Source organism: Perognathus longimembris, chromosome 4 (genome assembly GCF_023159225.1).
Source record: "Perognathus longimembris pacificus isolate PPM17 chromosome 4, ASM2315922v1, whole genome shotgun sequence".
Classification (NCBI taxonomy): domain Eukaryota; kingdom Metazoa; phylum Chordata; class Mammalia; order Rodentia; family Heteromyidae; genus Perognathus; species Perognathus longimembris.
The window spans coordinates 18640877-18664850 of NC_063164.1; the positions used below are offsets into that span (position 1 = coordinate 18640877).

The window sequence follows — 23974 nt, forward strand, 5'->3', positions numbered from 1 at the left end:
GATTGCTAATATAATAGGTATGGATTATTTTATACTCAAGTATGGATGATATAACTGCGTAACTCGAAATTGTTCGTACATAGTTAATACATTTGAACTCATGAGCAATATGTGAGAGAGAAAACATTTAAATTTTACTTTATTTTGTAGAAGACAGTATTTTCCTTTCATTCTTGATGCTTTTTAACGTCTTCTTTCTTTTGTTGTTGTTCTTCAGGGTGATGTACCTTCTGTTGAATACCTCTTGCGAAATGGAAATGACCCAAACGTAAAAGACCATGCTGGATGGACACCACTGGTAGTTCTTATTTGTTTGTATGTTTTTCAGTGGTGAAGATTGTTGGTTTCTTACTATATTATTCTTATTGTTACTGAATCTGTTCACCCCTACCACCTCCATACTCAGTTTGAAGAGCTTATATGTTTTCACATTATATGAGAATATATATATGAAGATATATATATATATATAAGATATATATGAGAAGATATACATGAAAAAAATATATGTACTTTTTTTTTTCCTGTAGCTTTTCAATTGACAGGAAAAGAATTGACTACGATTTGGTTACTTTTAGACTTAGAAATCTAGTTTTGCAACATTGCTGTATTTGGCTTGTGCATGAAGGAACTGCTTCAGCTAACACTCGACTCCATTGTGCAGCATTGAGTCTGTTGACTTCACAGAGAGAAGTCAGAGAATGGAGTAGGGAATGTGACCGTAAGGGAGTGTTTTTTTTGTTGTTGTTGTTTCTTTAACTCAGAATCTAGCTTAGATTCTGTCCAGTTGATTACATTCAACATATTTGAGTCTTTATTTCTTTCCATGCAATGTGAAGAATACTCTGGAAATCGAACAGCAAAAATACTTGGAAACAGACTAATTTTATGAATGTAGTAAGAATGAGGTTTGAACACAGACACAGGAGTATAAACAAAGAGAATGGTTGCTTTGTCCTGTAAATCAGAAGTTCAGCACAGAATTGAGGAGACTCCTTTAGTGTTTGAACTTGACAAGCTGAGAGAAATGCTTAATTTTTTTCCTTTTAAAAACATGTAAATATTAAAAATATTTCTAGTGCTGGAGATCAAACCCAGGGCATCAACATGTGCCAGGCAAGGTTCTTCACTTAGCTCCATTTCCAGCCTGTGAATTCTGTATAACTGGTTGTTAAATTCTGTCTTATTTTCTTAGTATTTTATCATTATTGTAGAAGAATTGAGGAAATATAACTAAGCATTTGATCTAAGGGCCTCATTTTTCCATGAATTATGCAGCTTCTGATCACTATCTTACTGTAGGTTATTATTAGCCTTTATTTTCTGAACAGTCCTGGGCTTTATAAGTATGTTTGTAAGAGTATATTTATGACTGATGTTTCCATTTATTTATTTAAGGGTAAATGGCAGTATTATTATAATACCATTTGTTCTTAACCACTGTCTCTACCTTTTTTATGTAAATAAAATGCTGAAAATTAGCACGAAGCCTGCAATCATGGGCATCTGAAGGTCGTGGAATTGCTGCTACAGCATAAGGCCTTGGTGAACAGCACCGGCTACCACAACGACTCCCCACTTCATGATGCAGCCCGGAATGGTCACCTGGACATAGTCAAGCTCTTATTGTCCCATGGAGCTTCTAGGAATGTTGTGTAAGTATTGTCTACACAATTGTTTGTTAGTTGACTTGTATTCCTGAGTCTAGGTACATGTCTAAGTGAAGTCTCACTACCCAAGTATTCTTAGCCATTAGAGTCTGCATTTAAACTAAGCCCATGTGCTATTTTCTTGGTGAGACTTAAGTACTTGGAGGAGATTTGCTGTGTTCAATCCATTTTGGAAACTTTATTTCATGGACAAATTCACTTAGTGCTTATGTTCGTATACGTTGATTCATATTTATTAATAAAAGTCATAAATCTAATTATATTTTGTGCTACTTCATGCTTAGAATTATTTCAGAACTTTATAGCAAGAGTTAAAGTATTTGGATATTGGGCTAGTGCAGTTGAGTTATTTCCCAGATTTTTCACATTATTCAAATGAGGCTCTGAGTAAATTGTTTTGCAGTGTCAGGGCACAGAGGCCCATTAGCAAATGCTGGCGGCTGCATTTTAAAATTTCTATTGTCAAGAGTATCACAAGCAAATGCTGTATGTAGATTTTATATCTTTAATCTGTAACTTGGCTCATGTCTCCCTGTATGTTATTTTTACTCTCTTTAGTTAATTAGGTAGTTGAAATGAAAATGCAAGAATTTCTTCTCTGTGCCCCCATGGCTTCTATAGGTTTCAAAAGAGCACAGAAAAGCAAAGTTACAGAGCATATAAGAATTAAACAGAACTTCTAAATTGGGATTTTTTTTTGTAGGTTAACTATTTAACATAATTGAAAGGCAAACTAGCAATGCAAGAGTATACCATACCTTGTGCTGTTAGTGTCCAGTTTCCTATATTTCCCATGGCAAGTTGTCAGGTAGTCGGGGCAAACTCAGGGGATAGCTACTGTTTTGTTTTTTAATTTTTCTCTGTGTGTGTGCGTGTGTGTATGTGTTTCTGTCTGTCTGTCTGTCTGTGTGCATGTGTACCTGGACTCTAACATATTTATATCTATGAAAAGACCCAGCAGATTTGCCCCTCCTTTGGGTATAGCAAGCCACTTGATAAAGCAAATGGTTGCTTAGGTCAGGTGAAATGAAATAGTTTCCATTCTTGGGTCCTTAAATCAGCCATGACTACTTTAATGAATGGAGCACCAGTCAGGGTGTTAGGGAATCCAGCTTTTATTTGTGAGTCCATTATTGACTTTATAGCCTCAAGCAGGTTAATTTCTGTGCCTTGGTATCCTCACCTATAAAATACGGGTGCTGCCTGCTGTTTTTCTATTTCCTCAGAGCAGAGTGAGGATTAATGAGCCAAAACCTCGGAGCCTGTCTTGTGGTTTGTACACCATGATTCTTCACTGCACTGTGAGGACTTATTAATATATAAGGAATGGGTGTGAGACAGTGATTCTGCCTTCACAGATCTCATAGAGACCAGACACCTGTTTTACATAGCCTTACCTGGAAAAATGGCACTATTAGGCCCAGCACCTTCCTTTCTGCCAGGTGTAATGTTTATGTCAATGCCAGCCATTCAATAGTACAATCACCTTAAACTATTGAACACTTGGATATTGTCTGTCCCGGAGAAACTAAATCCTCATGTATTCAATGTTAATTAATATAGATAGCCACGTGTGTTAAGTGACTGTTGAATAGATAGTTGATTCAAATAGGACTGTTGGGAAGGAGGATTTTGAAAAGAGGTTGGGGTTGATGTTGGATAGAATCGGAGGGCAAGTGAGCTTTAATCCATGGATATATGGGTAAAGTTCCTTTTAGTAAACATTGCTATTCTTGCTTTTGCAGACTGTTGGTTATAATGTCCTATGTTTTTGTAGTTTGGTTTATTTTGTAGTGACTATTCACCTGATTGACCTTACCTACTTCCTGCTGGTGTTTTCCTTTTCAGATAGCTTTTCTTCAATTCTTTCCTCATACTGCAGCCTGAGTACCTTCAATAAGTACAAGTTTGACTAAATCATATATTTGCTTGAATGTTTTCAGTAGCTTCCTCACAGTGTGTTTAAAATGAATTTCAAACCCCTGGATGGTCTAGTGCTACTGAATCCTAGACTCATCTTCCCACAATTTGTCCTGCCTCCTTTCATTAGAGCATTTTAAAAATTAACTTTGTTAATTAATTAATGTATTTGTACTGGCTTAAAGTGTGCCAAGCTATCTAGCCTTTTGCCTGCAACACTCATTTGTGGTATCAGTTTCTTATTTTTCTTGAGTTCTTCTTCTTTTTTTATTTTTATTTTTTGATTGTCTTTCTTGGTTGTTCATGTCTGTATCCATATCTGAAGAATTTAGGTGGTAATATATTTACTTCTTGTTATCTTCTTATTGTAGACAAGGGGGTATGTCAGCCCATTTGCAAAGTGCTCTGTACCCACGCTATATGTACAGAGAATCGGTAAGTTTTCAATGAATGAAGATAATGATATTTTTTTCCTTTTGTCAGATGAAATGAAAATACAAATTGACAGCTTCTGGTACCACCTTACTGTATGGCAAGAATATCTAAAACCAAATTTCCCTAAGTTGCATCTCTTCTAGGGTGGTAGAACTGGTTACTTGTATTTGTTAGTATGAATGTACATGCTTTCCTTGTCTGCCTCTCTGGTATTCATGGCATACTACTTTTGGGGGGATTGTTCCTACTTCCTGTAGTCTTGATACTTTTTTTTTTTTTTTGGCCAGTCCTGGGCCTTGGACTCAGGGCCTGAGCACTGTCCCTGGCTTCTTCCCGCTCAAGGCTAGCACTCCGCCACTTGAGCCACAGCGCCGCTTCTGGCCGTTTTCTGTATATGTGGCGCTGGGGAATCGAACCTAGGGCCTCGTGTATCCGAGGCAGGCACTCTTGCCACTAGGCTATATCCCCAGCCCAGTCTTGATACTTTTTAAGACCTCTCTTCCCCAGGTGTCTGCCAGAGCTGATGGGAACTTTCATGATCTTGTTCCTTCTAAGCTGTTAACTGTCTTTTACCTGATATCTAAATTGGCAGACATGTTCCTTTTTCTGTTTATTACGTCTCATTTAATATGGAGTTTTTCTCTCAATAACCAGGATTATACTGTTCTCATCTTGGAAGAAACTATTACACTGTTCTCATCTTGGAAGAACCAGAAAAGGCAAAGTCATTCTAATGTCCATTCCTCTTCAGGGCTTAGCACTTGGATTGATTGAAGAAATAAGATCTGTTCGCATATTCTAAATTAATAAGTGGCTTACTTGAGCTCTAGATTAGACTGTATTCACATCTCATGATTGAAGTCTTCTGTTACGTGGCTACTTTCCTGTTCTCAAATTCTTTCCACCACTTTTCCCTTCACCTGACCATTGATTGTATAACAGGATGATACATGGCTTTCTACCAAAGTCTTCAAGATTATATGAAAATCTGGAGTAGAGGTTTGAGTAAGAGTAGAGAAAGCATTGCTAATTCAGAATCATTTTCAGTCTGTGGAAAATACCAGATGCTTGTCTCCTTTCCTTCCTTCCTTCCTTCTTCCCTCTTTTTTGTTTTTTCTTATTACCTGACAAATATATAGGGCTTAGTATTTGGTACTTATTCTGCTGCTAATCCACTTTTCTTTGGAAAGGATGTTGAATTCTTTTTTTTTTTTTTTGGCCAGTCCTGGGCCTTGGACTCAGAGCCTGAGCACTGTCCCTGGCTTCTTTTTGCTCAAGGCTAGCACTCTTGCCACTGGAGCCACAGCGCCACTTCTGGCCGTTTTCTGTATATGTGGTGCTAGGGAATCGAACCCAGGGCTTCCTGTATACAAGGCAGGCACTCTTTGCCACTAGGCCATATCCCCAGTCCCGGATGTTGAATTCTTGTTTTGTTTGGTTTTTTGCCAGTCCTGGAGCTTGAACTCAGTGCCTGAGTACTGAAGTAGAGTGGGGGTTCGCTACAATGAAACGGTACCCCCCCCCCCAAGGGAAGGGATTCCTGGTTCCCCCAAGAGTCCACCACACAGTCTCCAGCTACAAGATGACAAAAAGACATTTATTGGGGAAGTAAAAAGTGAACTGACCAGCCTTGGTCGCAGCCCAGACTTGGGAGCTGGAACCGCGTGCACGTGTGTCCTTCCAGCCTGGTTATAAGGCAAACATCACAGACAAACTTGCCCACACACAGGTAACCAATGAAGATAGAACACTTACAGAGCATGCTAGGCCGCACGCAGGTGGCCAATAGAGTTACAGTCTGTCTCATAGTATCTGTTTGAACCAACCTATCATTCTAGTTAGAATTGGCCAATGGATTTGGCAGGGCTCACATGATGCAGGTGGATATGCCTACTCATAGGAGGGCACAGGTTCCCTTGAAGCTCCCAGGCCTCAGGTGGTCAGTTTACATAACTTATCATAATAAAGGGGAGCTTCCCTGGATAGGGTGGGGGAGAGCTTAGTGGAGATGGAGTTGGCTTCTGCTCTTATCTGAGCTGGAGTCAACCTGAAGTCCCTCCACAGTTAATGACTGCACTGGCCAGATCTGACCTCCCTATTACAGTACTGTCCCTGGCTTCTTTTTGCTCAAGGCTAGCACTCTACCACTTGAGCCACAGCCCCACTTCCGGCTTTTTCTATGTATGTGGTGATGAGGCATTGAACCCCAGGGCTTCATGTATATGAGGCCAGCACTTTACCACTAGGCCATATTCCCAGCCCATGGGATGTTGAATTCTTAAGGGATCACTGGACCTATTGTCCTCTTGCTGTAGTTAAGGTTTTAAAAAAACTAATCATCTACAAAAATAATTTATGTTTACTAACTTTAGAAGACATGTTACTCTTTTGAATAATTGTACTTTTTCCTGCTCATGGCAAAGTGACTTGAAAAGTTAAAGCTTTGCATTTGGAATTTTGTAGCTGTTCTTAAAGGATACCTGATAGGTTTATCATTAGTTAAAAAAATGCTCTGAATATTTTGCACATTGGATAATCTACATGTGCAAGTTTGGATTTACCCATCTCCTCCCCACCTTAAGGCTCAGCTTTAGGCAATGAATAACATATGCTTATCATTCCTTTAGGGGAAAGGGGATTGACATGTTTTACTCTGTTCTGAACTCTGCCTTTGAGGTGAAGTTGAAACATTAGACATATCAGTTTAACCCTTTGGTAAGTGCTTTCTTTTCATCAGTCTTGGTGATTAGAAAGAATTCTGGTTAGGAAAAAGATTTGTACTCTCCAGTTCAGATTTCTTTCCTTTTCCTCCCTTCCCCCCCCACGCCCCCTTCCTTCTCTTTCTTCCTTTCTTTTTTATGTGCTTGTCCTCTGACTTTGAATTCAAAGCCAAAGTACTCTCCCTTAGCTTTTCACTCAAGGCTGGCACACTACACTTACTCTCAGCTACACTTCTAGCTTTTTGGTGGTTAATTGGAGATAAGAGTTTCATAGACTTTCCTATCTGGGCTTATATTGAACCATGATCCTCAGATCTTAGACTCCTGAGAAGTTAGTATTATAGGCATGAGCCACGAGTGCCTGGGTTGGGTCCAAAATCTTTATCTTTAGATGTACCATAACCAAAAATGGAAACTTACCTTGATTACTTTGAGGTTAAAAATGTTCCTATATTTTTCTTTACTAAACATTCAAGTTATTATTGCAAAGTACAGTAATAAGCAGACATGGAACTGGTAATGTCTGCTAGGCACTTTTGGTCCTGCAATAATCTTAGAAAATAGGTTATTAGCACCATTTCAGAGGTCAGAAGGGAAGCACAGAGGTTTAAGTTACTTGTCCAAAGTCACACACATGTTTGAGGGACAGACATGTAATTTAATTCTGTAACCCCAGCTTACCCATTGTCCTCTATTGATGCCATTTTCCTGGTTATGGCTGTCTGGGGAACTCTTCAAAGTTTCTTGTTGCCTTAGGAGGAACTCTCTTTCTAATACCCTCCCTTTGTTATTTTATGGCCACAGCTTATATTTCAAGAACCCCTACCCAGTGGTCACTTGTGAGCACATGTGTTCTTGTTTGCTTTTTTGTTCGCTCTCTCTTGCTCTTTCTTCTTTTTTCTTCTGCTTTCTTTATCTCTAATTTTGTTGTCATTGTTGTCCCTGATTTGTCATAAACCTGAACTTAAAGTCCTTTACATACTTTACTCTTTGCTAGGGTGCTCTACCCTTTTTCTTTATTCCTTAATCAGGTCTGGGAAGCTTCACCAGATTTTAAGTCTCTTTCTTTATTCTCTCTTTTGTTCATTGAGTTCTATGAAAATGGAAACTACCTTTTATCTTGGTTTTTTTTTTTTTTTTTTTTAGTGCCTAAAAGAGTTCTTGTTACATAAAATTGGGTGAATATATTGAATGACTATTGAGTGATTAAATATTTTTCAAAGTGATTATAAAGCAATTTTGTGACTTTTCTCCTAGATGTACATACATTTTGTGTGCAAAATAAATAAATAAATCATTGGGCTAGTTCCAATATATATATACCATGTATATTGATGTATAAATCCACTTTCTTATAGAATATTATCAGTGTATGTCATTTTTAGTGATTTTTCTGGTGTTTCATATTAGCTCTTAAGACAACAAGAAGCAGTAACTTAGGAATACTCAATCTTCTGTCAGGGTTTTAAAATTTAAAGTCTTTAGTTGTGTCTTTAAAGGTTTTATATCAAACATTTTCAAAACTGATTTAAAATCACAAGGAAAAGAATAAGTCAGAAATACAGTAGAGGAAAATCTTCTGCTGTACTGTGTTATAAAAGCATAGGGAAAGCTAGAATCAATTATTTCTTGGTCAGTGATAAAATGTTTCAATAGCCAGAAAAATAATTTTTTAAAGGATCCATTGTAAGGTGTGCTGTTGGTAAATAATTATATGGAACTCACTGAATTTCAAGAGATTTTTTTGATAAGGCACAAAAAGAACTGAATTGTTAGATGCAGTATGTAGAAAAGATCCTGAAGTGTTGTTATGACTCATGTATAAATTCAGTTAAAGTGTTGACATTTTCCTATGTTATAAAAATACCTTTAATTGTATTTGTGTTGCATTGTTCCATATAGTTAATAGATACATGCGCCTTTTAATTTTCATGCTTACAGTCTGTTTCTCCTAATGTCCATTGCATTATATCTGCTTCATCAGTTTCTCAGATTGTATTTGACTCCTACACATGAGCACACAGTGATTGGATTCTTAAGCTTGATAGAAGACGTTCTTCTACCACTTCCATATATTTCAGCCATCATGCTACTACTGTTTTTCTCCTCAGATTTCTCCATGTTTATCTCCCATATGTTAGCTACTAGTTGTGGTTTTAAGTGTACTGCATCTCACAGTGTGCGTTCTTTTAATCATGTAAAACTCCTTTCACAGTTTTCCTCATTCTTCCATTTTTATCAGTTTGATATTTAGTTGTTACGTGTGAACTTGTTTTCAGTAGGAATATTGACAAAGGAAACGTTTTCTAAGTCCTGCATATTTCCAGATATTTAATTTCAGTGTTATGGCTTTCAATTTCATGCTAGAAGATAAAGAATATATTGCTAGAGTGCTAGCCTTGAGCAGAAGAGCTCAGGGACAGTGCCTAGGCCCTGAGTTCAAAGCCCAGGACTGGCACAGACAAAAAGAAAAGAATAACATCATTGTGTATTCCCTCTTCATAACTTATTCTGATTTAAAAAAATAGCAAATTAAATTGTTGATGCCTGTTTTAAGTCCATAATGTTTGACAAATCAAAGAAATAGTCTTCCTTCTACAGTGATAGAGAATAGTTTATCATTTTCCACTTCCATTATCAACCCCATTGATAGTACCTTATATATATGACAACATGTTGCCTTTTTACATATAGTGCCTACTTTTTACAAAAGGCATAAATTCAGTAAAACTTATTTTTCACACTAAGTCTATAATTCCAGTGTATTAGTGCATTCAAACATCATGGGAGGAAACCATAATTTGTTCTTGCCAAATAATAAAGGAGACATCTTAGATGTGTCCCTGCCTTCTCTTGCTATTTGGTTTATATATACATGTAAGTCTGTTTAAGTATACATGTAAGTGGTCCATGACAAAGCAAGATACTTTAGCTCCATTTTCCATGCCTCAGGACTTAATTCTCATCTAACTTTAATGGTTATTATGTGCATTTATCATGACTGCTTTAACTGATTGTTTTTCTGTCTATAACCCTATAATATGCCATCATCTAGTGTGTTAGCAGTACTGGAGTGCTGTTTGTTTAACGACCTTTGTGTACGTGTACACAGAAGCCATCTATTATTCAAGTGGAGGGACCGTGTGTTTTAAGACCACATGAAATAAGTTTTGTGTAGTAAATATCCTAAGTGTAAAATGGAATCTTGCTTGTCACTTTACAAAGCACTGTTTTAAAAGTCAAGTGCATCAGACGCTTGCTTTATTTTTGGTTTAAAATTATAACTGGTGAGAATAGATTAAGTGCTTTTTGTTGTCTATAAACATTTTTCATGTCATAGTGGACTTGTGTTTGTGCAAAATAACTGTTAATATCATCTGTCACTTCACTAAAGTGTACTTGTCTAGGCTCTTACATATTTCTTTGAGGTATGAAATTTATCCTTGTTAAAAAGTCGTATGTGTGTAGTGATTTTTTGATAGCATATTGTGGCTGTTTTGTTGCTCACTTTTGCACTTGGTAATATAAGGGCTAGAATATTGGTTCCTCGACTTAGATTTCTATTTTTTTTTATTTATCATTTATAACCCATGCATGTGAGGGGATTGTGTAGTTGGTATGTGAGCATTAAAGACCATGAAATTAGAAGTATCAACTAGGGTGGATAAGATTCCTTTTGAAATACCCTGAGATTGTCTGGGCTAAATGTAAACAGTGACTTGTGTGTCTTTGTTTTAAATCAGGAAGTGGAAGTAGAATCAATTGCATTTTACATTGGTTAGAGAAAGACTTTCCAGAGAATGTTAAATCGTTTGGACCTGAGTGTAAAGTGGAATCTGAGAATACAAATTTGTCAGTGTTTATCTAGTTTATCAGTGTTCAAAGAAGAACAGTGAACTGGATAGCCATAAATACCAATCATCATAGAAACATTTTCTGTGGCCCATTTCTTATTGTAACCCATTAGCTGTCTCTGTCTTTGCCTTCAAAATTTCTCTTACAATGGACATTGATGAGATTGTTTCTAAATTCAAGAGGGGTTTATATACCTCATGCATGTGACCGCTGTTTTATCATAGTTCACACTTCTTCACGCTTAACATTTTACCGTTTCTTTCAGGAATCTTTCCTACACATTCAGTATGGCTTATAAAATTGGTATTGCACCATGTTGATTTTTCACATCCTGTTTATTAACACATTGCCTTTTCACAATAAGGCATTTTTGTTGTTTTCCACAGTGTTAGTTTTGCACATACATGGCAAGTGTACTACCAACCTGGCTTTCATATGAATTTTAATCATTACCTACATAAATAATGATCTTAAAAACCATAAAGTATTATGAGTTGGTCATTTTGAAATTTTACTTCCATAGTCTTAATACATTAAAATTATATGTTGAAAGCATATGTAAGGAATAAGAATAACAGGCAAAGTCCTGTATTTTTAAAACTTTACTTAAACGCAGGCAATATTGCATGTTAGTTGAATTGAGGCAGGTAGATTGATGAGAAGACAGGGAAATTATATTGTCAAGGATTATCAAATATCAAAAGGAAGTAAACTAAAGAAGCAGATAACTTCTTAGAAAGGCTAGCTCACAGTCTTAACGTAATAAACACTAGGAAACTGGTACTCAAAATTTGGGAGATGATGTCACGAAGAATTGGGTAGATGAATGAAGCGAGGAAGGGGGAAAATGCAGTCATAAAATTCAGTATGTATTCTTCAAAATTGTTGAGAGAAGGGCTGGGGTTGGAACGAATGGGGAGAATGTTGTCAGGGATGACATTGATCAAGATTCATGTAATTCATAAACTGCATTGTTTAATGTCAGCTCCTTTCTACAGCTACTTAATAATAATAATAAGCAGATAAGCTCCCTTTTCAGCATACATCTCTTTTAATGATGTTACTAGGGTATCTTCTTGTAACTTAAGAAGGGCTGTTTATTTGAATCTTCCTTTTCATCTGAAATAGTAATATGGAAACTAAATACATATTAGAGCCTAGAACAATGAAAATCATAGCTGGGGAAAGGAAGTTCTGAAGATTACCTGAGGTTTGGGTGGTCCTCTCCCTCTTTTACTTACCCCAAACAATAGTTGCTAGACTGACATAGTGTATTTTGCTCAGTTCAGCAAATAATAAAAACTAAGCTATCATTTGATTTGTTTAACTCCCATTTTCTACATGGGAAGCATTTTTCCCTAGAGTCCTCTAGTAGTAAAGTAAATCTACACTAAAACTTTCACCTTAAAAGACATCCTGAAGAACTTCCATGAATAGACTTCAATGAACTGAATTTATTTATTGATTTATTTGTTGTGGAAACTATGAAGGTGATGGAATTTCATCCATCTTCCGATGACAGAATGTACAAAGAGAGTGTATCCTTAGTCACGTCATTGGAACCTGTTCCTCTTGGCTTTCTTTGTATAAAATAATATGGTTTATTGGGTCTGCCTTACTTTGCTTTTTATAATTTTTTCCAAGTGTTTTAATTTCCTTATGAATGAATGGTACGATATCATTCTTTCTGATGGAAGCATAGAATTCCATTGTGTTTATATATACCACCTTTGTTTAAATCTATTTGGCACAACTGGGTTGATTGCATATCTTGGCTATGGTAAACAATGCTGCAATGAACATGGTAGTGCTGGTAGCTTTCCTGTGTGACCTTGTTTGTAGTCTATTGGATAAATGCCCAGGAGTGGGATTGCTGGGTCCTAGGGAAGCTCTGTGTTTAATCTTTGAGGAACCTCCATACTGCTTCCCAGAGAGGTTGAACAAGTTTACATTCCCACCAACAGTGTAATAGTGTTTCTTTTTTCTTTATAATGGCCATTCTAACTGGGGTGAGTTGGGATCTCAGTGTTGTTTTGATTCACATTTCTTTTATGGCCAGAGATGTTGAGCATTTCTTCATGTGTCTATTGGCCATGGGTTGTTGCATGGTTTCCCTCATTTGTTGTAAGTTAAGTGTGCCTATAAATCTACAAGTAAACACATTGGGTGATAAAAGACAAAAAATATATATACTTGGGCATGATAAATTATACGGGACTCTAGGCATTCACACAGTGAGACTAAAGGAGGATATTCTTATGAGAGGATCACACAGGCTTAATAGCTATGTGCATATGATTATATAAAATGACAATTATTGAAATGAAGTCCAAGAAATGAAAACAAGGTTTTTAGTTTTTTTTATTTTTGCTTTCTCCTTTGTCACTTTTTGTTTTTTGTACCTTTAGTCTTGTGTGTGTTTATCTGTTGTGGGGAGGGTAAAAGAGCATAGAAATGATGGGACAAAGGTGAACAAATGCACCAGTGATATTCACTAGACACTATATTGAAAATGAACTATACAACTTGGATGAGAGATAGGAGGAAAACCCTGGGAGAAAATAGAGGAAGAGGTGGTAACACTCTAAAGAATTGTACTCATTACCTGACTTACATAACTGTACCCCTCTGTTCATAACCTTTACAATATCGATAAAAATTAAAATAACATGGTCATACTATGATCTGTAACTCTTCTCTATTCTAACAGTCTGATATAAATCAGTACTTGTTGAGAAATCTGCATCAAATTGTTCTTAGAACACTAATTTGTTCTGTAGTGATTGTGATTAGAGTACATAGAATATTAAAGTTAATGTTTAAAGTACACTGTTAACTATTTATTAAATTGTTTGTTTTGTGTCATAATTTTCCTTCTAATAGATCTAAATTACTATCCTGTAAATTATTCTAATTTTATACTTGTTTATATAGTATAGAAACTATACTAGTTAGAGTAAATGATTTGTGTCACATTTTAAAACATCTAGCCCATAGGGATTAATCATTAAGGACTATAATTTAAAACATGAATTTGAATACAAATTTATAGACAAATTCATATGTAAGTTATAAAATATGCAATTAAAATGTTTAGTTTTGTTTCTCTTGTATTCCCTTCCTGTGATTGTATCCCTGCTGCCACTATATCTCATCCGAATACCCTGGATACTGTTTATATATATGGGTATTAGAACTGGGGAAGGGAAAAGGGAACATTAAAATTGAGAGACAAAGGATAAAAAGACAAATGCCAAAAGCAATACTTACAAAACTTTTTGGTATAAATCAACTACACAACTCTTGGTTGTGGGGGGGCAGAGGGGGGGAGGTGGGGGAAAAATGAGGGAGAAGGTAACAAGTTGAACAAGAAATGTACTCACAGCCTTGCATATGAATCTGTAACCCCTCTGTACCACACTTTGACAATAAAGAAAAAAGTTTAATAAAAAAAATGTTCCCTATTATGGTCTGAAGTCAAATTGAAATTTTAGATCTTTTCTCCATTGAATTCGGAAGCTTTTGCTTCTAGCTCCTTATACGTAACGTGAGTTTTGACTCATTTATTTTACTTAAAATTCTGTATCATTAAAGACGTTGAAAGAAATGTTCCTCCCATGCATCCATTTTGTTAAGAATCAAGTCACATATTTTATTCACTTAAATCCATCTGTACTTGCTTTACCAGTAACATATTTGGTCTGCGGCCTGTGGATTGTACAGACAATGAAAATATGAAATCAGTATTGCTGCTACCAGAGGAGAATGAATCATCTTCAACTTGTTATCGCTCAGTAGTAAGTATGAATTTAGCTTTGGGACATTTATATATTTTATTGAAATTGGTGATGAAAGAAACATAATGGAAAAATTTTGTTAGCAAATTGCTTTCACTCACTAACCAATCATTAAGCACTTCTGAGTATTAGCTACTGTGGATCCAAAAGCATAATTAGCATATTGAAACCTTGGTCTCTATTGTAGGCAGCATGCATAGGTTAGTGAATGTGACTGATACAACTCATGTCAAGCAACTTACCTAACAGTAAAAGGTAGAGGAGACAGGCTTCAACTGTAAATGGATAGAAAAGAATTAATTTTGTAAGCTTATATGTAAGTTCTTTAAAGAAACATTTGTAAAGTATAGTTGGATAGAAATAGGGAGTTTCTGAAGGGCTTGAATGAATAGATTTAAATCATCTCCTTTTTGCTGAGCATAGGCAGCCAGGTGGCCACGTGGAAAACACAGTACAGAGGCCCTTCTGGATGAAGCAAGCATGTTTGAAGGGTAGAAAGATTCATTATTGCTGGAGAAGACCATTGAGTACCTTGGAGTAATTAGAAACCGATGGGGGGAATGGCATGATGTATTTTTGCTTTGCTTTCATACTACTTAAAAGTTCAACTATGGGGATAGACGTGCAGAAGCAGCAAGAGGATTTAGGATTGAGAAAGATTCCAACTTGATTTGGATTTGGAGAGTACCATTGGAGATTATGAGAAGAAATATTTGGGTTCGTGAAAGCATGACATTTTGATAGAATTAAAACATTATGATGTGTTTTATACTGAGTATGGGAAAACAGAATTGGTGGTGCCATTTGCTTCCAAAAAGCAATAGTCCTGTATGTCAAGATATAAGCCTGGAATTTCGGAGAGAGGTACAATCTAAAGTGGAAAGAAGATCTAGTCTAAAGTAACTTGGAGCTTAGTAGAGAATATAGTATAAAAATATTAATACATATTATAACAAATTAATAGAAGGCATAATGTGTAGTAGAACCATGGAGAAGGCTGAAGGTAACATCAAGAGTGTTCAGGAAGAGCTACACAGACAAGGTAACTAAATCTAAGCCATTAAAGTTGAGAGTTTTAACCTGTTCTCTGATTATGCTGATTGATGGTAACAGGAAACCTTTAAGATAGTAAACTGCTTAAAGACACTTTATTATCTAAATGAAGAGAATCCAAATTCAGAAAATCTCTGCATTTAGCTTATTTAGCCATTAGTGATTTGGCAGCTCTGCCTTTACTTATGACCTGCAATAATTACAGTGTGATTGCCACAGTCCCGCAAGTGACTGTGATCACCTGAAAAAGAGTTATTAGCCTTTCCTAGGAGTCTCTGCACACATTTCCTGTGTCTTACTGAGTAGAACTAGTCAGACAGTTGTAACTAATTGGCTTCTCCTGAGGTTGGAGACAGGAGCAATATTTGAAGGTTAAATACTTTAATAGAATTGGACTTGAAGTACAGAGTACATTATATATGGCTGTACACTGGTTATGCACAGGGGAAGGGCAATCCAAATCTAAAGAATTACTATTCATAAGGAAAGGAGTCATAAAGCTCTTGAGAAATTTGAAGAGCTATAGGATTGAATGTAAAAGGGACACGAAGTATGCTATTGTGTGCAATCCAGGGTAGAAAACTTAAGTTGGAGCCAGCTTATAAAAAACCTTGACTTCCCTAATATTAGAGGCAGTTTCCTTAGTTTGGACTAATAGGAGCACCTTTGCTGTGTTTTAAATAGAATACCCTGAATAATAGTTGGGGGGTGGGAAAAGTCTGAGACTGACTAGGAGAATGTCCAGTATAGTTCAGACATGAAGTAGTTAAGGTGGTGATTTGGGGATGGAGAAAAAAGAAAGGCCCAGAGGGAGGGGTGAAGATACAATTAGATATGAAAGACACTGTGTCCTAGCAACTGCTCACATTAGGGCATGCTATGAGCTGAGGCTAGGAAGGGCAGAGCAGTAGTGATTGATGTCCTTGTTTAAGTTTTGGAGGTAGCCTGAGGTAGTTATCATTTGACACAGTCATAGGTACTATCACAGGCCACTTACCTTTACACCTTAAGATTCCTTTATCTTCTACTTTAGACTTCAGCTTTATAAATGTGCTCCAAATTATAGTTTTGGAAATGAACTAGAAAAGAACCTAGAAGTTAGCAGTTTAATTTCTTCCTTTAAAAATGAGAAAACTGAAATCTAGAGAGGTTGTGCTTTGCCCAGGGTTATTAACCAGTGATTAAAAAAATAATAATTTTAATGGGCCAGTTCAAACTCAAATTTCTCAAGTCTTAGGTCAGTTCTCATTCAGTTCCACCATATTTATTAACTGTAAATTGGTACTTACTTTATTCATTTGTACTTGAACTCTCCTGGCAGAACATAGCATATCTAAATTGTCATTTGCCAATGCTCTTTTTATGTAAAAGCTGGAGGATTACTTTAAGTGTGTCAGAATAAAATATATCATTTTATGATATTCTTAGAGTCCAAGGATGATAATGCCCTTCACAAAAGATTTTATTATGAGATATAAGAATGCTATATTTTGTGCATGTCATGTGACATGCATAGCCTACAAGTATCCTTACTTATTCTGTCAGTGGTTGATAGTTGATAGAAGCTTAGGAAAAGCTAAGGAAAGATATCAAGTACCTGTAAGTTGGAAAGTAGTTTATTTTCCATCTTAAGGTGTAAACTCTGGGATGTGCCACCCCTGACCAGTACCAGATTCCTCTTCACTCTTCCTCAGTCATGGGGACTGCCTTGGTGTGTCGTGAGTCCACCTAATATGCTCCCTTTGCAGTTCTTATTAGCACTGCTCTCTCTCTCTCCGAGAAACAGAGTTGGAAGCCAGATGTTCCCACAGCCTGCTTCATCACACCCTTCAGGGTCTGACTGTACCATTGTCTTTTATGTAGCACCCTCTTATTGCTGCTCACCCCTCTCCCTGCTCTGGTCCTATTGCTGATCATCTTACATTCAATGTTTTACTGATTTTTCATCACCTTCTAAAATATAAGTGTTGGGGTGGATTCTTTATTTACTTAGTGACCTTGGCATGGAGAACAGTGTGGTGAGTACTGAGTGCTCAGTAAATGTGTGTAACTGTGCTAGTGAGCCCAGAGTGCCTGGTAGGGTTCATGCTTACCCCTGAAAAAAGCACCTGTGATCTGTAGCTGAGGTAGGGACTTATTTATTTATTTATTTTTATTGACAAACATATACAGAGCGGTTACAGTTTCATACTTTAGGCATTGGATACATTTCTTGTACTGTTACCTCCTCCCTCATTCCTCCCGCCCCCTCCCCTCTTCCCTTCCCCCCATGAGTTGTTCAGTAGATATACACTAAACAGTTTTGCAAGTATTGCTTTTGTAATCGTTTGTCTTTTTTAGTCTGTGTCTCTTGATTTTGGTATTCCCTTTCAGTTTCCTAGTTCTAATACCTGTATACATGGTTTCCAACGTACTCAGATAAGATACAGAGATAGTGCAGGTACAACCACAGAAAGGGGATACAAGAGGATCATCAACAATAGAAGCTACGGTTTCACATCACATGTTGAAAGTAATTACAACAGTGAAATAACAGTCGTTTCCATAACATGGAAAAAGTGAGCCAGACCCAAAGAAACATGGACTCTGGTCTCCCTCATAGGGAATAATTAGCACAGGTTTAGGCTAGTCACAGCAGAGGATCACAAGAGCCCAATAGCTATACCCTTATGAACACAAAAGATGATGCTAAGTGAAATGAACTCCATGTTATGAGGTAGGGACTTTTAAAGTTAATGCATTCTAGGCTGTAATCAGTAGTTGCTTCAGGGAAGTGTGTTTGGGGAGAAGAGAAGGAATGACAGGTAAGTGGGAGTTTGAATTTCTCTTGTCATTCAGAATTCTTTTTTCTTTAAGATTATTTTCTTTTTAAATTTTATTTTATTGTAAAGGTGATATACCGAGGGGATACTGCTATGTCAAGTAAAGATTAGTGGCTATTGGAAGCACGGCTTGGAATTTTTGAATCAAGCTTATCTTGATTAAAAATCTATTTGCGGGCTGGGAATATGGCCTAGTGGCAAGAGTGCTTGCCTCATATACATGAAGCCCTGGGTTCGATTCCCAAGCACCACATATATAGAAAACGGCCAGAAGTGGCACTGTGGCTCAAGTGGCAGAGCGCTAGCCTTGAGCAAAAAGAAGCCAGGGACAGTGTGCTCAGGCCCTGAGTCCAAGGCCCAGGAATGGCAAAACAAAAAACAAAAACAAAAACAAAAAACAAAAAAAATCTATTTGCTTGAAATGTTTTTGGGGTCTTCTCTGTGATCCCTTTGAGCAGTATGTTTATCAACTTTATTCTTTGCAGTTTTTTAAACCCACATTCATTATAAATCATTAATGAAGAATAACTTAAATTAACCAGGTGCCAGTGGCTCATGTCTATAATCCTAGATACTCGGAGGCTGAGTTCTGAAGGATTGAGGCGCAAAGCCAGCTTATGTAAGCCAGACTAGAGTACCAGCTGTAAGCAAAAAAGCCAACTGAGCATGAAGCCTCAAAGTTCAAGCCCCAGTGCCAGCAAAAAATATAAAATTTAAAAGTACTACATTGAATTATTATTTATGGAAGCTTATTTAGTAACAAAATAATATCTAACGGTTTTGAACTTCTTGAGCTTCTTGCTTCTGAGACCTCTTCTCAATCAAATCTACTTCCATTTCCACTCTATCCTACCCAACATAAGACATGACTTGGCAGCTGTTTGCTGTAGATTTTATTATAGCACCCCCTGACTATGAGACCTTTGTACAAGTATAATTTTATGCAAATTAAAAATATACACGATAAAAAAATGCTTGACCCACTGTAGTGCTTTCCTGTTGCTACAAATAGTTTTATATGCTATATTTAGACATCATATCTTTTCACTCTTCTTTTGAGCCAAAATCTAAAGACTGGAGTTCTAAAAATTAAGTAACATGCTCTATTCTGAGGTATGTATTTACATAACTGACAGAGATTTAGCCTTTTTTTTCTCCAGGATTAGGTTTGCACTCAGGACTTCACACTTGTTAGGGAGATGCTCTACTGGTTGAGCCACTTCCCTAGGCCAGCAACTGTTTCCTAATATTACAGTGTAACTGAACTGTCCATGAAATGTCCTGAGCTATTTTCGTGTTATGACATATTTACACTATACTAAACATGGTTATATCATCTTGTAATTTAGAGATTAATATACATGAATAGAAATTTGATTATAATTACAAGTGTGTGGAAATGTGTATCATGTCTAGTAAAACTTTTGCTCTCAAGTCTTAATGGAATCAAGAATTCAGATGGCTGAACTTTAAAGTGCTATAAAGACTTATTGTAGAAAGACCAACTTTTTATGGAAATCTTACAGACTGAATATTTGGAGTAAATGAGTTATTGAGATTAGGATTTAGCGAACAATTGAGCTGTAATATATGTAGGATGTCAGACTTTGTAATTTATCACTTCTTATGTGAAGAGAATATTTTATGTAGCTTTCTCCCTTCTAGTTGTTGAGTTACAATGGTGTCTATGCCTTTATTATTTATTTCCTTTGTGCTCCACAGAGGTTTCAAAAGTCTAGATATCCTTTGTAGGTATATACCCTAATAGCACAGCCCAACGTCCTGTGTTTGAATACTGATGTGTTCTGCATCTTATCCTTTAAAGGAATAGTGTTGATTTGCCTTTTTTACTAGACTGTTGCCTCTATTCCATCAGGTAGCTTTTGGCTACTTTCCATTACAATTCCATTTATTAGCAGAGACATTGTTTGCCTGAGTATCTAACAGTAGAGATGTGGAAGAGAGAGCAAAACCACTCTACCCAACCAAAATGACATCTACAAGTCCAATTTAGCAAGGAAGACAAAGGTCTGCATCAAATCAACTGATTCCACAGCTTGTTTTCTGAACACAGAAAGGATTGAGAATTGCAAATTTGATTAGTTTGAAGAACATGTGAAAGGTTTGACAAAGGATGAATGCCAATATTGAAACTTCCGGAATTTCATATACCAGATGATGAGAGATAACATTCAAAATTGAGATGATTTCTTCAAGTGTGGCTTAAGAAACAGGAACCCTTAAGGCTGTCTTGAAACCAACCATAGGTTTTGTCTAAAGATAAGGATAGAATGGAGATAGCATTTTACCTTTTTGGCTCATTAATTCAATTAGATAGGGCATACATCAGTTAGATAATATAGAAGGCTTCCATGATTTTATTTATATATACACTAGTAGGAACTTCCAGATATTATGATAAATCTGCAAGGTATTGTTTTAGCAGTACTAATTTAATGCCCATATAGTTGAGGAAAAGTTTCACATTGTTAAACTGTTATAGTTCTGAATTGAACTCTTTTGTTGTTGTTTTCCTTTCCCCTTTGTGACTTTGGGCATTACTTTCCATCTTGTATGTATGTGCCAGGCCAATTATGGCTTGGAATCTACCCCCGTCCAAGCATCCTGAATAAATCTTAGCCTTAAAATGAAAATTCTATTTATTAAATTTCTCTTGCCTACTCTCATAGCCATTGTACTACTAGTTCTTTGAATCTTCACTTGTACTCTTTAATGTTGTTCACTGGCACCTTCTGTCTTATTTTTTGTCTCTTTGGAGTTCTCAGTATAGAGGGTAAGGTGAAAAACTGTTTTTGGTAGTCAAAGCACTGTTTTTCTTCTCAGGAGCACCATTCATGAGTCTGATCTAACTTTTGCATTGTCTTGTTTGTCTTTTTCTTAATTTTTTTTTTAATGATAATTTTTTTTCTTTGGTATTCTGCTCAAATTGTCAATATTCTTTGACTTTTCAGACAGCCCAATACATTAGCATAAATGTTCTTGGTGCAGATTCAATCAATGCAAATTATTATTAGCTAGAATAAAGTGAGTCTTTTATTTTTATTATTTAGTTATTGATTTATCTTTTAAGCTCTATTTAATGCCTCCAGTCTTGAGTGTTTTTCCCACTGTGACATCTCCTTTTGTACTTCTAGATGAGTAGCTGGTCACGTAGGGATGGACCTCTCGTGCTTATTGGCAGTGGGCTTTCTTCAGAACAACAGAAAATGCTCAGTGAGCTTGCAGTAATTTTGAAGGCTAAAAAATGTGCTGAATTTGACAGTACAGGTGAGTATTCTGATTTTATATGTAGGAAAACTTCTTTGTTAAAGCAAAGATTTATTAGCTGTTGAAAAAAATATTAAATAGGCAATCCCTTTGGGGAACTTCCTTTGATAATTTATATATGTTTCAAGCATTGGGGGATGGCTGTATATTTTGTATTTCATAATAAATCTAAAGTGGTTTTACAATAATAAACTACTTACAGGCTTAATGTAGTTTGGCAGTGTAAAGTTTAAAGCCTTGTACATATTTTAAGACTAAACAATATGTCAATAAAACAGTTTACAAATTTTCTAATGACAAATTATAGTGCAGTGTAGTGGCATAATTTTTCAATTACAATTTCAAAATAACAGAAGAATTTTGTTTGCTAATATGACTTTAAATATATCATTTATAGTCTTGATTTTTCACATTGATGGCCCAGTTAGAGAATGACACTATGGGAAGTGGTACATAAACCATAAAAGTTGCTTTTGTTTTGTTTTGTTTTTTGCCAGTCCTGGGGCTGAGGGCCCAGGACCTGAGCAGGACCCAGGGCCCAGGACCCTGGCTTCTTTTTGCTCAAGGCTAACACTCTACCACTTGAGCCTCAGTGCCACTTCCAGCTGTTTCTATATATGTTGTGTTGAGAAATCGAACACAGGGCTTCATGTGTACGAGGCACGCACTTTACCATTAGGCCATATTCCCAGCCCCCTAAAAGTTGCTTTTGAAGAAGATTCACAAAATAATAAACGGGCTAAGATAAGAAAATTGAAGAATTATTTTACTGCTTTTTTTGTTTCTTAGTAACACATGTCGTTGTTCCTGGTGATGAGGCTCAAAGTACTCTGAAATGTATGCTTGGGATTCTCAATGGATGCTGGCTTCTCAAGTTTAAGTGTAAGTTTTGGAGCTGGGAGAACTACAAGATTAGTTTAGTGCTGCAATTACTGATTTATGGAACCTATGCTAATTTTTTTTACCTCCTGATGGTCACTGTACTTTGAAATAATCCTTATTATTGCTAAATGGCAACTTTAATTTAATATGCTTATATTTTAAATATACTCTGACAAGTCTGGGAAATGAAAGTAGTTTATTGCTTTTCCTTTAAGATTTCTAAAATATCATCTGCATAACACCCTTTGCTCTCTCAGCTAATTCAGTATTTTTAGGCAGCTGTTGGGAAATTCATACTATCTTTTACTACCTGATCTGAGGTTACTATAGCAACTGTTAACTCAGCCTCCACTCAAAGCTTGTCCCTGTCTCTTTCTATGGGTGGTCAAACACCACCACCTTCTTAACTGCCTTCTATCATTTCTACTGGCATTTGTGTGCTTTTTTTTTTTTAACTTTTATTATCAAACTGATGTATAGAGAGGTTACAGTTTCATATGTTAGGCTTGTGTGCTTTTCTTAACCCTGGTTTCTCAGACTTACTTTTAGTTTCAATAGATGAACTATCTACTTTCGATATTGTAGTTAACAGAAGGTAGAGGATTGGTGTGTTTTTTTTTTAACTGATTTAGAAACAGTTGGTGGCTATATGAGGAATTTTGTGACAATACAATTGAGAATCTTGATTGTTATGGAAACTACGATGCTCAAAGCTATACATGTGATACTGTTTCATAGATCTGCATGTACTTATACATTAATTTATTTGTTGCTCTGGATTTTGACCATGTCAGTTTTTGTTCTAGTGTTAATGTTATATAAATTGTTAACACTAGATACTAGAGCAAATTAATGGGACTTGTCTTTACTTTTCTTTGCAATCTTGCTAGGACCATAATTATTTCAAAATGAAAAGTTAAAAATAGTTATGAGTACATTTAGTGAAACTATTTCTAAGAAGCAATGATGGGTAAATTTTCCTTTAAAAAATTGAGTTCTGCTTTTGTGCTTTGAAGGTTTTATGGTAAAATGCTTGATTTCTCAAGATCATAATTATTAATCTAATCTGTAGTTTGGTCATGATGTGGTTTAAATAACAGCTTTCTTTCAGCAGTCTATATTCATGTTCTTTTTAGGCACAGCTTCTACATCTGTCTTGTGATGTTAGTCTTCACTGATAGGGATGGGTCCAACTAAGTGGCTGTCACTAGTAATGACATTCTGTCTGTTCTTACCAGCCTGTTACTAGCTAAGACCAGTTTGAATAACATGATAAGTGATTGGACAGATTGACAATTTACATGGGTAGACAAGAGATTTTCTTTGTATTTTTGCGCTTTTTCTTTCCAAATTTGTGATGAATTTTGCTGAATCTCAGCATTTGAAAAACTCACTTAAAATAGCTTTGTGATTATAGACATTTTTTGTACCCATCTTGAGCCATCAACTTTGCTAGTGATTAGAAAAAGAAATTTTTATAATAGTAATGTCTTAGTAATAGATAAACCATGTGGAAATTGTGAATATTACTT

The 23974-nt window shown here is 36.1% G+C and overlaps 1 protein-coding gene across 1 annotated transcript in view; it reads left to right on the top strand.

Moving 5' to 3' along the window:
- Bard1 (BRCA1 associated RING domain 1) overlaps positions 1-23974 on the top strand; it is a 68517-nt gene that overhangs the window by 27370 nt on the left and 17173 nt on the right. Inside the window, exons 5-9 of the mRNA XM_048344175.1 lie at positions 218-298; positions 1483-1655; positions 14289-14397; positions 21428-21560; positions 22350-22442. Coding sequence (XP_048200132.1) covers positions 218-298; positions 1483-1655; positions 14289-14397; positions 21428-21560; positions 22350-22442 — 589 coding nt within the window. The remainder of the gene's footprint in view (positions 1-217; positions 299-1482; positions 1656-14288; positions 14398-21427; positions 21561-22349; positions 22443-23974) is intronic.